This window comes from Sinocyclocheilus anshuiensis, unplaced genomic scaffold, assembly GCF_001515605.1.
Source record: "Sinocyclocheilus anshuiensis isolate Anshui unplaced genomic scaffold, SAMN03320099.WGS_v1.1 scaffold1098, whole genome shotgun sequence".
NCBI lineage: Eukaryota > Metazoa > Chordata > Actinopteri > Cypriniformes > Cyprinidae > Sinocyclocheilus > Sinocyclocheilus anshuiensis.
In genome coordinates, this window is record NW_015538053.1 from 708,344 (window position 1) to 723,298 (window position 14,955).

At 36.1% G+C, this 14,955-nt stretch overlaps 3 protein-coding genes across 9 annotated transcripts in view; 2 read left to right on the forward strand and 1 right to left on the reverse strand.

Moving 5' to 3' along the window:
• Positions 1-7,295, reverse strand: part of LOC107682141 (cTAGE family member 5-like) — a 20,188-nt gene extending 12,893 nt beyond the window's left edge. For 3 of the 7 annotated variants that reach the window (XM_016478500.1, XM_016478493.1, XM_016478489.1), the window contains exons 1-6: positions 7,086-7,295; positions 6,854-6,987; positions 6,614-6,706; positions 2,558-6,218; positions 2,041-2,352; positions 1,819-1,892 (exon numbers count right to left, since the gene is read on the reverse strand). In XM_016478500.1, the coding sequence (XP_016333986.1) occupies positions 1,819-1,892; positions 2,041-2,352; positions 2,558-6,218; positions 6,614-6,706; positions 6,854-6,987; positions 7,086-7,194 (4,383 nt within the window). In that variant the 5' untranslated portion in view covers positions 7,195-7,295. The remainder of the gene's footprint in view (positions 1-1,818; positions 1,893-2,040; positions 2,353-2,557; positions 6,219-6,613; positions 6,707-6,853; positions 6,988-7,085) is intronic. The other 4 variants (XM_016478504.1, XM_016478515.1, XM_016478511.1 and 1 more) reach the window with 4 other exon arrangements.
• Positions 7,296-8,501: 1,206 nt separating this feature from the next.
• Positions 8,502-11,368, forward strand: gemin2 (gem (nuclear organelle) associated protein 2). Its single transcript, XM_016478522.1, has 10 exons — positions 8,502-8,755; positions 9,182-9,266; positions 9,350-9,439; positions 9,549-9,608; positions 9,949-10,062; positions 10,186-10,230; positions 10,324-10,392; positions 10,599-10,709; positions 10,860-10,918; positions 11,014-11,368. Exons 1-10 carry the CDS (start codon positions 8,637-8,639, stop codon positions 11,048-11,050), a joined length of 789 nt encoding a protein of 262 aa, XP_016334008.1. The 5' UTR covers positions 8,502-8,636; the 3' UTR covers positions 11,051-11,368.
• A 1,693-nt stretch (positions 11,369-13,061) lies between these two features.
• The window catches only part of LOC107682204 (pinin-like), a 17,362-nt gene continuing 15,468 nt past the window's right edge, over positions 13,062-14,955 (forward strand). Inside the window, exon 1 of the mRNA XM_016478531.1 lies at positions 13,062-13,295. Coding sequence (XP_016334017.1) covers positions 13,078-13,295 — 218 coding nt within the window. The 5' untranslated portion in view covers positions 13,062-13,077. The remainder of the gene's footprint in view (positions 13,296-14,955) is intronic.

The following is a 14,955-nucleotide window of genomic DNA, read 5'->3' on the forward strand; positions in this document are numbered from 1 at the left end:
ATATATATATATATATATATATATATATACACACACATACATACATATATTATACACACACACACACAAAGAAAAACAAGTAGATAGAATAGAAAAAATAGAAAGCTAGTGTTTGTTAGTTTTTTGTTGTTGTTGTTTTTTTAATAAAAAATAAAACAAAAAAGAAGATAAATATAGATAAAGTAGAATTAAAATAGAATAGAAAGTGCTAGAGTTAGAGGGTCAAATAAAGACCCTCTAACTCTAACGACATGTCAAACAGTCTATGGTCAAGACAGAAAACGGTGTCGTGCCGAAAATTGATCGGCTGCCGAAAACTGATTGGCACCTGTAATCACTTTTTGGCAAGTGTAAAACTGCATTTTATTTTATTTTTGTAGCCATTTAAAGGTATTTCAACATGTAAAAAGCACTGCATGAGCTATAATCTGTCAAATATAACCCTCGAATGCAATCAAGTCGTTTAGCTCATGCAGTCCTTTTTACCTGTTGAAATACCCATAAAATGCAGTTTTACACTTGCCAAAAAGTGATTACAGACTCTACTTATTGAGTGAACTGTTCTTTCTGCCTCAAAATGACTTGATTTCATTCATGGTTGCTATATTTGATCGATTATACCTCATGCAGTCCTTTTTACCTGTTGAAATACCTTTAAATGGCCAATAAAACCCATAAAAGGCAGTTTTACACTTGCAAAAAGTGATTACAGACGGCAATCAGTTTTCGGCAGACGATACATTTTCGGCACGACACCGGCTATTTCCACGAATAGAGTACAAAATATTGCATGAAACACTTTAAAAATATATTTTGAACAGAAATTGGCTTCAGAAAAGGCTGATTGTCATCCTCAGCTAAACGAAATATTATATGAATTGTTTTATTTTCTGTGTAAAATTTGGGGAATGTGTACTTTAGATTCACATTTACTGCACATGTAGGTAAAAACATCATTTTTACCTCCTGGTGGAATGACCTGCCCAAATCAATCCGAGCAGCTGAGTCCTTAACCATCTTCAAGAAACGACTAAAAACACATCTGTTCCACCTTTATTTGACCCTCTAACTCTAACACGTTCTATTCTATTTAAATTCTACTTTATCTATATTTATCTTTTTTTATTTTTTATTCTTTATTTAAAAAACAACAAAAAACAAACACTAGCTTTCTATTCTATCTACTTGTTTTTCTTTGTTTGTGTGTGTGTGTGTGTGTATGTGTGTGTGTATAGTATGTATATATATATATATATATATATATATATATATATACACCTTGCTACGTGTACTGCGTTAGGCTAACCGAGACTTGTCATTTGCACTTATATATTGTTGCTCTTTTGTTAGTTTTGACTGCTTTTATTGTCCTCATTTGTAAGTCGCTTTGGATAAAAGCGTCTGCTAAATGACTAAATGTAATGTAAATGTACCTACATGTGCAGTAAATGTGAATCTAAAGTACACATTCCCCAGATTTTACACGGTAAATAAAACAATAAAAATAAACATAAAATAAACATCATAATTAAAAGGTCGATGATAATGATAATAATTTAAATGTACCCTACTAGAATGAATTGAATATCAAATGTTTTAAGTAAAAAAAATTACATTATTGTGTGATTTTAATTGTCCAGAATATCTTCTTTTTTTTTTTTAAATTTTATGAAAAATAGGTCTCTGAAAAAATAACTTTGTGCCTTTAATTCAAAAAGAAAAAAAAAAGAAAAAAAAAAGAAAAAAAAAGGGACAGGCTACTTTTAGCAGGCTATAGCAAGCTACTTTTCCTACATGTATTTCACATGAAACACTCACCTTGTCCACTAGAGATGCAATTTCATTAATTGTGACTTCAACAAAAACTGCCATCTGATAAAATTGCCCTCCTTCTGTCAAAAAGAACAAAACACATATTTAAGTTTTTACAATTTACAATGTGTATATATAATGTGTGAAATGTCACCCCTCAAGATCTATTTTTTTCATGATGGGTTTGGACCGACAAGAGGATAATTTTAAGTCCAAAAAAATGATTACCGTTCTGTGATTCAACATGCTCCTCAGAGATAAGACCGTGGTTTTGGAAAGCTTTCTTGGTTTCAGAAGATGTCCAATCTTCTGTATCTTGCTTTCTTTTTTCCTGCTCAACAGTCTGAACACCCTCCATATTAGCTCTGTTTACTAAAAGGTCCTTTTCCTCAGACACTGGCTCATTTTGAGGATTACCCAAGTTATTTATACCAGATCTGTCATTGGTAACTTGATTATTTTCAGCCTCTGTTGTGGAGATTTCTGTATTCTTATTCACATCTAGAAATGCTTCATGAACACAGTCATCTTCGCTGATCCCTGTGAGGAAAGAGTGGGAACATTATAGAAAATTTGACAACTTTTACATTACCATCACTCAAAGAGTAAGATCTCAAAACCTAGATTTCCCATTAATCACATATGCAGAAGTTTTTGTCCCACGCAATATTGACCAAAATGATGAATTCCATGATCTGTCATGCTCTTATTATTTTTGATAATGATCATTACGAATCATCAGTACCTGGGCTTTCTACACTGTTATCTGTTATCACTGGTGAATATTTCTTTCTTAGAGAAGATAAGAGGGTAAACAGTTTTTGTAGTGCTGGATATTCTTTAGTATTGTCCTTGCCAGGAGAACCATTATCTTGTTGAATATGTCCCAGTTTTGTGTTCATCTTCATATGGTTTTCCAACAGCTGTTCAAAGTCACCAAGTTCATCGAGGTCATCATTATCTTGACCTGCATTACTGTTTCCCATTTTGGAATCCAGCCATGATAATGTCTGGTCTCCAAATAAATCTAAAAGATCTTCAATATTCTGTTCACTCAGATAAGGATATAAGTTTGTATATCCTTTAGAGGTTTCTGTAGGATGATTGACAGTATTTTTGTCTTGAATTTCAGGGCTTCCAGGTTGTTTTTCATTGCCCTGTTCTTCTTTATCTTCTGACTTCACCGCCATGTCACCATCATCACTTTGATCCCAGATGGCACCTATGTCGCTTTCCTCCCTTCCCGTGACACTTTCTGAATCGGTTTGATGATCCTCATTGTTTGCTGTGTCGGTCTCCTCTTTGTGTTCAACACTTTGATTTTGATCATGCATGATATTAATATTGCCATCCTGAACTGAGTCATTCTTTGAGAAGAAATCATTCATAGTTTCTGTGGAAGTTTTATAGCCATCTGGGTCTTCAGCCACAGCGTTAGGAATATTATCACTGTCTGCATTTTCTGGTAAACTGAAATCATGACCAAAATCTTTTAAATCACCAGATCCATCACACATGTTTAGCGATGGTCTTTTTGTATGTGTTTCCTGTGTTAGACTTTCATTTGTGATTTGTGTGTCATCCTTTGTTTCAAAATAATTCTCTGTAGTTTCAGAAACTGTACCTGATTCCTCTTGCTCTTCTTGAACTACAATCTCATTGTCATTTTCACCTACTGAGTCTGTATTCTTGACAATACTTATACCTGAGTTTTCTATCACCAATGACTCATGATGCAATTCACTGTTATTATCCATCTCATAATCTGTGCCATTTAGGGCTGAATTTGACTCAAGGTCTAAATGCAGATTTTCTTCACTAGGTACAGTTAATTCATCTGTTACAAGAGTGTGATTATGAGAAGATCTTTCATTAAGAGGATTTATGTTTGTGTCCAATTTATATTCATTGCTCATTTGCGTTGCATGTGCTTCTGAATCTGATAACTTTTCTTCATAAAATGTGATGTCTTTTGGTAATGCTTCATCTAATTGTGCCTCATTTCTTTCCATAACTAACTTATCTTTTGTGTCTATAACTAACTCATCATTTTCTTGCGATATACCTTGGTTGCCTTCAGCTAATTGTTTTTCGTTATTATATTCTGATAATGTATCCACAGTCGGTTCTGAATTTTTATCTGCATTTATGCTTTGACCAGTTGTGACAGTCTTAATATGTGAGTCAGTGTACAAATCTGCAACATTGAATTCTTGTGTATTTTCATAACGTAACTCAGGATCTGTCTGAATATCTGACTCTGACAGTTCAGCTGGATCAGCAACAGTTACAGGATCTGTGCTAATTTTATTAGAATCATTTTCTTGCTGTCTGATAGTGTCTAAATTGTCTTGATCAGACAGACTTTGTGTCAGCTTGCCCTCTAAAATGTCATCTGCTGAATCAGTTAAGTTGTTTTTGCTCTGAATACCTTCATCAGTTGTATTATTTGCAGACTTAACTTCATCACCATGTTGGGTGTTAGAGTCTTTAGAAAAGCCATCTATATCTCTTATGTCATCAGATGCAACGCTGTCTTTTAAAGTCATTGTTCCATCAGATAAGGCCTGAGTTTCACTAAGTAAATCAACATCCTTTGTGGTTGATTCTTGCTTGACAACATCAGATATTTCTTCATCTTTCACATTTTGTTGCTCAAGAAAGTCCTCCTTACCTGAATTTATCTCCTTTACTGTCTTTTCCTTATCACTTTGCACATCTTTCATGTCTTTCTCTACAGCTCCTTCTGAAACATCAGCATTGTTTTCACTTTTAACTTCATCATTTAAATTATCTGCCGACTTGATTTCAAGGATTTGTGAATCTGTGCTGTCTTCAGTCATATTAGATTCTACATCTAGTTGTTCAATGCTATCAGATGTAATGCTATCTTTTAAAGTCATTGTTTTATCAGACAGTGACTGAGTTTCACTTAGTACGCCAATGTCTGTTGGGTTTGTGTCCTGCTCATAAATATCAATCGGCATTTTATCTTCTTGATCCTTGTTATTATTTTGTTCCTGATCAAAGTTTTCCTTACCTGCATCTTCTTTCTTTCCTGTCTTTTCCTCATCGCTTTGCACATCTCTTGTATCTTGCTCCACCTTTCCCTCAAAAAAATCAGCATTGTTTTCACTTTTAACTTCTTCATTTAAATTATCTTCTGACTCGGTTTCACGGATTTGTGAAATCATGCTGTTTTCTGTCATATTAGATTCTACATCTAGTTGTTCAATGCTATCAGATGCAATGCTATCTTTTAAAGTCATTGTTTTATCAGACAGAGACTGAGTTTCCATTAGTACATCAGTGTCTGTTGGGTTTGAGTCCTGCTCATAAATATCAATCAACATTTTTTCTTCTTGATCCTTGTTATTATGCTGGTCCTCATCAAAGTCTTCCTTACCTGCATCTTCTTCCTTTTCTGTCTTTTCCTCATCTCTCTTTACTACTGTGTCTGCCTGAAAAGGAAACTTAAGCATTGATGTCAGGCCGTTGACTGAAAATATGGACTGTGAACTTAATTCTGAATCTTTGGTTTCAATGTTCTCAGTATTTGAAGCAGATCCATGGCTTTCTGACAAACTGCCTCCACCATCCTCATAATGTTTAGTTTGCTCTTCTCTGTAAAGGTTTGTGATCCTGTTGTACATATTTCCGTGCCACCCCACCTGTTCCTCTTCTTTTTCATTTTCTGTTCCCCTGTCCTCCAAGGGACCATCCTTATTTTCCACACTGTCGTCTGGGTTGTTTTCATCTCCCTGTTTGTTGTCAACCACATCCAGGTTCTGACTGGGGTTAAGTATGCTCTGGTCCTCCGTGTTTGTGTTTTCAACTGCTTTCTCAGCTTCAGGTTTAGTTGCAGCTTCAGTATTGTCTTCACCAAAGCCCAAGACATCTCTACCCATACTTATCCAGGAGCTAGACCGCTGAGATGAGGTATCTTCATCATTTGTTGGGTTCTTGATATTGTCCTGTGTATCAGTTTTTAGATCATTGTTTCCAAACCCAAAAGCATTGGTGAGTTCACCCCTGATCCAACCAAACGTTCCATGTGTCTTCTCCTCCACATGGTTCTGCTCAATATCCATCACTATTTTTCTGCTTTTGAAGGATTCTTCACTGCTCTCATCCTTTGGTTCATCATTGTTTTGCTCATTCCTGCCAAACCATCCACTAACAGCAGAGCCTTTCCAGGAAGACCCACCTTTTTGTGTTGTCTTGGGGCTGTTTTGATCAGAAACATCTTGAACAGAAATCTGGCTGGGTTTATTCTCTTCTGTTTCAGTAGGTTTATATTGGACTTCATTGAAATCGGTTTCTTGTGAGAAATCTTCCAGATCATCAAATTCAGTGCTGCGCTCAATCACTAAACCATTTTCATCAAAGCAGATGAAGTCAAATTCCTGAGGAAAAAATGTACAATGTTTCATATTTATGTTCTTGGTAGACACTTTTCTTACCAAATCAGCATACATAAGAATTAATTCTGTCAGATAATTCAGATTTCTTAGGAGTTAACTTTAGCTACACCAGCTTATTTGAGTCAGATTCTGTACACTGTAAAAAGTGAAAAATGATCATTTTAATGAATGGATGTAATGTAATGGATCTAATGTAATGGAAGTAGTAACAAAATCTTTTTTTCAGAAATAAGTTGTTTTTGTTCCTGTAACTGAATGTATTGAGGTTGATTTGATCATTTTAAATAATATTTAAACCAGCTGATGTGGACGTATAACATGCACTTTTTTGTTTTTTAAAAAGTACATTAAAAACTTTTTTTTTTAATGTACATTACCTGAGTTGGCACCTGGATTTCCTTTTCCTCATCAATAAACAGTTGATCAGCTTTGATGGCATCTTTTGGGAACAATCCAGACAGCTTTTCTATCTGCAAAATGTAAAATATTCTGAATATTATTAAACATACTGTTTATATGTCAGATTAAGTAATGCACAAATGTTGTATATTGATCTTACATAACTGATTTATACATGCATATTTTTAATCAAGACAGAACCAGAAAAGAGTACTCACACTTCCTGCCCATAGATCATTTCTTTTTCCAGTGAGTTTGTAGTAAACAGTGATGATATCCCCTTTTTTGAAGTTTAGAAAGCGGCAGTCTTTAGCACTATAGTCTCTCTGAGCATGTACACGACTCATCATGCCTGAAGAAATGGACAAAAACATAAGATAAACAGTAAACACACATCACAGTTTTAGTCTAATCTTTTCTTTTACACTATATGAGCATAAATGATCTTACTTTCACATTCGGGGTCTCCACATAATTTGTAGTCTGAAATCAAACCCAAACCCTGGTGTAAAAAACCGAAGACAATATGAAACAAAATGACAAAATGTACAGCTGCCATGTTTGGATTTATCCAGCGATTTCACTTCATCTCATTAGATCATGTCCAAATCCAATAGTCAGAGGGTAAAACAAGCTAAATCCCGGCTAAATGTCATTCCCTCGGTCTTGTCACAGAATGAACCAATCCATGGAGATCACAGTCTGACACACAGAGATTGGATTAGAGGTTACTGTCAGTAAATCATTAACATCAACACAAGCCACATCACAAACTCTGGACCAAAGCCACATTCAAACTGATAAGGTTTCACAATGTTAGACCACATGAAGCAGTAGTACTTTTACATTGTTTAGATTTGACCTGTGATACAGTGAGTAAACCTTGTGAAATACTAACCCCATTAAATTATCATTGTGTTAGATTATAACTGTGAGACTAAAAAAGCAGTCATTTCGAATGCATAAAAAAACCATCAATACAGAAAATATTCGGAACACTCTTAGAAATGGTTCTAAAAGAAGTGACGCCATAGAAGAACCTTTTTTTTGGTTCCCAAAGGATCTTTCAGTGAACAGTTCTTAAAAATTGTATTTTTTATTTTTTTTACTTTGTGTGAAGAACATCTTAACAACTTAAAGGACCTTTTTCCAATATGAAGTAACTTTTGTGCAGTTGAAAGATTCCATGGATGTTAAAGGTTCTTCATGGATCTGTAGATACTAATTAAGAACCTCTATTTTTAGGAGTGTAGGACGCTTATATGTTTTTCATTAGTGCAACCGGTAATTGATTAACAAGATGCAGGTCAGAACTAGTCATGAATATAACAGATCAGAGTGCTCTTTCCAGTACAAGAGTAACTAAATTGGACAAATTAGATGCATATGGGTAACACACATCAGCTCACTCAGTGCTGTTACAGTGTTATTAGAGAATTTACTGATAGGAGTGACAGATTGAGCAAAGGTCTGCAGAGTCTGAAGTTCTGCCAGCTGCACAAACTTTATTTGAGATATCAGTCTATAAATAAGGTGGATATTTCAGAATTATTTCCATGCTTAATTTCATTTCATTGATTCAGCTTACGTATTTGACATAATATAACATGGCTGACACACTGTGGTCCCCTCATGAAGTTATCAAGATTCCCCTGGCCTTGAGATCACTCCCAGGTGGCAAATGTTGCCCCTTAAAAACGTACAATTCTGACACTAATACTTATACATTGCATGCATAGAAATGAATATATTTTAACTTCTGTGTTATCATGTTCATATTTCTTTTCACATTCCTCCTAAACAACAGATGTCACTACACATCTTTTCCGTCTTTCCATCTGTATCATAGCTAGCGAATAAGCGCCACCACGGTAAACGTCGCGTCTATTGGTCGTCATCATGGCCAATGTTTTCAAAATGGAGAGGCTGACAAGCACGTAGAGAACGAGCAGCAGCGACTCGTGAATTTTGATGATCTCGAATAGAAAATAACGCAAAGACATGAAGTCAGACATGGAGGAGTTGATGCCCAGACTTCTGCCCCTGGAGTCCTGCGACACAGAGGAATATAACTCAAACGAACCCCCCAGAAACCCTCAAGAATATCTCCGACAGGTTCAGTAAGTCATTCTTCATCTAATATTCATTTTAGGTTTTAAAAGTAGACGCAGGTGGAACTTAATTCATATAAGCAACATTGTTTCCAAAGTGCTTTACATACGTACATAAATATTAGGTTTTACACGTATTGAAGGAGAAAATAATATTAAAGGATAAAATGCAAAAACAAGTAAAGAAAGTTAAATATTGATTTAGAAAATGTCTCAGTGATACAGTGTACTTGAGATACTTGGTTTAGCTTGTGTGTATTTAGAAATGAATTCTCTAAGACACCAAGGCGTGGAGTAATAATGCAAAACTGGTTACAGAACTTTGGACTTTATAACTTGGTTATATATTTATGTTAATTTATTTTTGTTTAATGTTTAATGATTTTTCAGGTGCTCGCTGTAAAAAAATCATAGAATTGCGTTATGTTTTTACAGAAGGGAAGCATCTCTGTGCCCAGATGTTGTTGTGGCACAAATTGATCCAAAGAAGCTGAAGAAGAAACAATCTGTGAATGTGTCTGTGAGTGCGTGAACAGTGACTATTACATTTTAAAACTTACGTGTGTAATCATTTTGCAATTTGCATATGAATGTTTTTCACAGATCACAGGTTGTCTGGCCGCACCTCAGGGTTTCTCTCCCAGCTTGAAATGGCAGCAACAACAAGTCAGCAAATTTTCAGAAGTCAGACAGGTGTTCAATTTACATGTATTGGTTACTTGTTCAAGTACTTTTAATATCAAGTACCTAACATTTGTCTGTTTGTTTTTAAATTAAGTACAGTAACACTTTCTTATTTCAGAGTGTTAACAAGCATCGTCAGCATTGGAAATCCCAGTTTTTGGATGATAATGTTGTCATGGTAAGTCATGATAATTGATATCTGGACAGAAGTTAAACATGATATGATATAATACTTGTCTGAAATTTTCCTTGCATGGCAGTATCTATGTATGCAATTATTCAACAATCAGCATACCATTAAACAGCTGCATACACTCAATCCACACGATATATCTTACAGTCACAAGTACAAAATTCCACACATTATACATTACGCTCACATAAACATCACATTATACATTACACTCACATAAAACATACTTACACATTACAATCCTATAGTACCTCCTCAAGTTATTGTATTTTTGATTAAATGATGAAAAAGTTGCTTTAAAAACCAAGTCTTCTCCCCACTTTAGCCCAAAACGGAGGATGAGGATGGATGGAAGAGGTTCTGCTTGGGTGAGAATGTTTGTCTTGACATCCAGCTGAAAGAAGAAGATAAAGTTAACCCGGGTCTTGATTATGTCAAGGTAATAATTCTCCCCTTATCAGATCATCAACACACTGTGATAATTGTTACACTGTGTAGATTTATCATTACAAAATTTGAGCATTCTGTCTTGATTTAATGTTCTTGAATCTCTTTTTATTAGACTGGTTTCCCACCTTTCCTAAGCATTGTCAGCAAACTAAACCAGGTAATTGCCATTTGACAGCAGATATGCTTATTATTCACATATAAATCGCATATTCTAATATTTATTTGTCATTTCATTGCATTCTCTGCTCAGTCAACTATCTCTGCTGTGCTTGAGTATTTAATCAATTGGTTTGAAGAGAGAGACTTTGTACCACAGTTGGTAAGTTCAGTATGTCACATTCAATATGCATTGATATTATTCTATTGAGATATATTTAATTAAGAGGTCACTCTAAAAGTTGAGATAAAATATTTATTTCTTTGTTTCTAATACATCACGTTTTGCATTTTTCCCTTTAAAATTAAAAGGTATTTTTGAACTGTATTTTCTCAGTTTAGCTGTACGTTGCACATTTATCTTCACAGGGCAGATGGCTTTATGCTTTACTAGCGTGCCTTGAGAAACCGCTGCTTCCTGAAGCACATTCCCTTATCAGACAGTTGGCACGACGGTGCTCTGCAGTGCGTGCCAATCTGGTAAACACCTTTTGGTTTGCTCTGAATTAAAAGCTGGGGTATCATTATTTTCTCCCTTGCTTCCGTTGCAGTTGCACAAGTGAAGGCTTGTTTGTTGACAACCTAAAATATGTTGCTTAAAATAGACTGTGTATTATTTTTCTCTTCCAGGAGAGCAAAGACGATGATCGTTTGTCAGCTCTTAACTTGATGATTTGCATTGTTGCCAGGTAACTGACATGGAGCTGTTAGAGCCAAATTTAGTGTTCCCTGAAATATGCGCAGGTGTTCTTATGAAGTATAATCATGCTTCTGTCTATTAAAGGTATTTTGAGCAAAATGATTTGGCTGACAATGAATGAGCAGAACTTGGAAGCAGACGGAAGAGCCTTTGTGAAGAAAATTCATGTGAATGAGAGGAATCATGAGAGAAACTCGGGAGATTTTGTAAAAGACTCTTGCAAATTGAATTGAGTTCCACGTAATATTAAAGTACACCTGTTACAAAAACAAATTACTGTCCTTTGAAGTATTGCTATTGTCAAATAAAACTTAATTTCTGACATAAAATGCAAACATCTTTGGCTTCTTGCTATTTCATTGTCATGATGTTGTTGTGCGGTGTCTGCCAAATAAAACCATGTCCGATTTATTAAAGGGCTAAATGAAAATCATCCTTACTTTTATTGAAAATTTTATGAAATGCAAAAAATGTTATGGTAATCATAGTTTCATCCAAAATTGTTAAATAACTCATAAGTATGATCATAAGAAATGTTAAGTAAATGTTAAATAACAATCTGAAAGACATCATATTTTGGAAGAAAAAAAATGTAATACCATTGTATTCATAGTTTCAGCTAAAATTGTTAAATAACTCATAAGTAACATAAAAATGCTGTCTTTCAAAAGGTGTAAGATGCTTTCAGAACAGTTCTGTAATTTTATTTACTTTTTTGATGTCACTGTTAACTAATAATACCACATTGTTAAAACAACAAAGTAAATATTGTATTTTCAGTGGAAACTTTGAATGAGGTTTCTTGAATATTTGTAATATTTTTCATGACTAAAAAAATCAAGAGACGTTTGTCACCCTGTTATAGAACCAGAAAAAAAAGTTTTGTGAATTTTGTTGTTGTTTATGTCAGTACGTTGGTTGGAGCATAAGAAATAAATGGAGAAAAAAAAAACATTTTTGAAAAAATATATTTTATTCATATTTTATTCTATGTCCTTTGTAGAGGATGCCAGGACTAAGTAATTCAAAAAAATAAATAGACATGAAAAAAGGCATAAATAGGCAAAAACTGTTTCATTTTTCGTTCACTAATCAGTGTTTAGGTTTCAGGCTATTTTTAGCCAAACTTTGATGAAAAAGATGATTCTCAACTATGAAAGATATAACAGAGTGATTTGATATACTACTGTAGCCTACTTTATGGAATATGTGCGTAAAAATAAATTGGTATTCCCATTCTATACAATGTCTATATAGATTGGATCTAATTTGCATATTAACGTGTTCTTGGGGCAAACCATCATGAAAAGAGTGTTGTAATGGGAGTAATAACTTGGCAACATTTTCATAAGAATATCTCATATATAGGAATATTGATCTAAAATTTCTTTCCCTATTGTGTCTCCCCAACATGCCTGATTAACATGCCGTTTTGTCCTGGTGTCCTCCAACAGAAATTATGCCCTATTTCGTAACAAAAAGTCATATTCTGATTTGAAATCTCATAAAAAAATTTCGGAGATATTTGAAAATTAGCCAGATTTAAACGATAATTACTAAACATTATCATATTTTCCTGAGAGTGCTAAATTTGATCATTCGGTCATATTGAAAGACCAAGGAGAGGGAGTGTTTATGATCAAACCTCCAAACATTTGATATCTCTAAAAAGCCCTGAATGTGCTCTTGATAGTGATCCTGTCAATCACAGCGCCAGCGGCCCCAGTAGCCCCTCACTGCAGAACAAAGATCCAGGGAGTGGGGTTGGATCCACATCTAAGGGGTGGACATGGGTGGGTTTAGGGATCAGAGGGTGGAGACGGGTAGGTTTAGGTCAGGGGTTCTCAACCCTGGTTCTGGAGGGCCACTGTCCTGCAGAGTTTTGCTCCAACCTTGATCGAACTCACCTGCCTGTAGCTTACTAATAAAATCCTGAACAGCTTAATTAGCTGGTTCAGGTGTGTTTGATTAGGGTTGGAGCTAACATTTGCAGGACAGTGGCCCTCGAGGACCAGGGTTGAGAAAGCCTGGTTTAGGTATATGTAAGGTGGGAGGAGTTGGATCTGGATCCAACCTCGCCCCCTGGAACTTTTGTTCTGCACAATCTGCAGTGAGGACCGTCTCCCAGCGGCGGCCTGGGGTTTCGCTATGCAGGACCGGCCACGTGATCCTTGCTACGCGCCTTTATCGAGCCGAGCGCGCGGCGCGCATGACGCTCCACAGTCCACGCGCTGCTGGAAGACGAAGCGCAAGATGGCGGTGGCCGTGCGAAGTTTGCAAGACCAGCTGGAAAAAGCAAAGGAAAGCTTAAGGAGCGTGGACGAAAATATTCGAAAGCTAACCGGCAGAGATCCGAGCGAATTAAGGTATTACTTAATGAAAGCGTTTTAATCATTAACGTAACTATTTGGGGGGAAAAATAAGCCAGGGCCTGTTAGCATGCTAAGACTGCGGCTAGCTCGCAAGCTAAATAATCACGTGTTTAATTTCAGCGATTAAAACAACGATGTATTATACTAATTAGTCTTTAAATTTGTGCAGTGATCTCTCACAGCTGAGTCACCCAGCCCGCCATAAAGAAATATTCCGGAGAGTTATCAATAAGTCCAGTTTGCTTAAAGCACAAATGACACGTCTCATAAAACCATTCTGTACGTCGTTAATTCTTCATAACGAAGGCTGTTTTTTTAAATCTAACCCCAGTATCATGTTAATCAAATTAAAAACAAGGTTCACTTCGAAGATTGATCTTTGGCTTTGAACTATTTGCTAATTATAAAGGCTAAACATGAGTCCTGCAGGGACTTCCTGCATTGTTTGAATGGGAATTTTTGTGATTATTGGATTTGCTTCGCTTCAAGATCTTGGATAGTAGCGACCCAACACCGTTAACCCTAACTGTTTATCTTCCGAAAGTAACAAATGTTCTTAAAGATAGCTTGAGAAGTGCATGTTTATTTCCAACATGTTGCTTTGACAGGAAAGACTTGTCCTTTGTTATTAGCCAATAGGGTTTAACCCTCAAAGACCATATATATATATATATATAAAAACATTTTTTTACAGAACATATAATGCGGCTCGCGGTTAATCGTTACATCCCTAGGTCTTAGAGAGCGAAAAAGATGAGCAGTTTTTTTTTTATAGTCAAGCTAAAAATGATGTAATATTACATCAGTGGGCCTTACAGGGTTAAGTACGTCACAGCAGTGGACTTGATTTGCTATGTGTCAGGTGGTATTAAGTAGAGCCCGACAGATATATTGTTTTGCCGATATTATCGGCCAATATGAGCCTGTCGCCGATATATCGGTATCGGCGAATATGCTGCCGATATTAATTTCTTTTTTTTTTTTACGGAACATATAATGCAGATAAAATGCTTGAAATGGTGTAATTACTTAGTTTGTCCAGCAGAGCGCACGCCATTATTTGCTACTGGCGACCTGGATGAAACGCGTTAAAGCTCAAGTCTATGGAAAACCATTGAAACTTTGAACGGCCATATCTCCGTAACGGCATGGCTAATCCACACCAAATTCGGGGGATCCCTTCAGCTCGAGGAACCCTCTCGAATGTGAATCAAGTGTATGTCTAGATGCCCGCTTTTGAATGAGACCACCCCCGTGTCGATAGCCCCCGGGGTTCGGGAGTTACGGGGGTTCGGTCCGGCGTCGACCGATCAAGTGATCCCGGGGGGGCTACCGACGTGCGGAGGATGGCGTTCGAGAGGGCTACACAAGCTGAAGGGATCCCCCGAATTTGGTGGAGATCCGCCTGCGCGTTCGCGAGATAGTGACACCAGTCAACACTTTCACTTCGGTAAGGAGGTCTCTTGTTCAGGCAGCAGCATTCAAGCGTTGTCTTATTCGACCGTAAGTGCCCTGCGAAGTGGACTTCACATGAAATTCCGCCATGATTCCAGTTCCAAGGGAACGTACACGTTACATTCCAAGGGCATTAAAGTGCGCGAGACGTGAATTTATATTGTATTTATTTACAGAGGTATATTATGTCACTAGACTT

Excerpts from the sequence above, each read along its gene's own strand:
- gemin2 (XM_016478522.1), top strand. The coding sequence starts at position 8,637 with ATGAAGTCAGACATGGAGGAGTTGATGCCCAGACTTCTGCCCCTGGAG. Across the intron at positions 8,756-9,181 it reads GAATATCTCCGACAGGTTCA|AAGGGAAGCATCTCTGTGCC; the intron begins GTAAGTCATTCT and ends ATGTTTTTACAG. Across the intron at positions 9,440-9,548 it reads AATTTTCAGAAGTCAGACAG|AGTGTTAACAAGCATCGTCA; the intron begins GTGTTCAATTTA and ends TTCTTATTTCAG.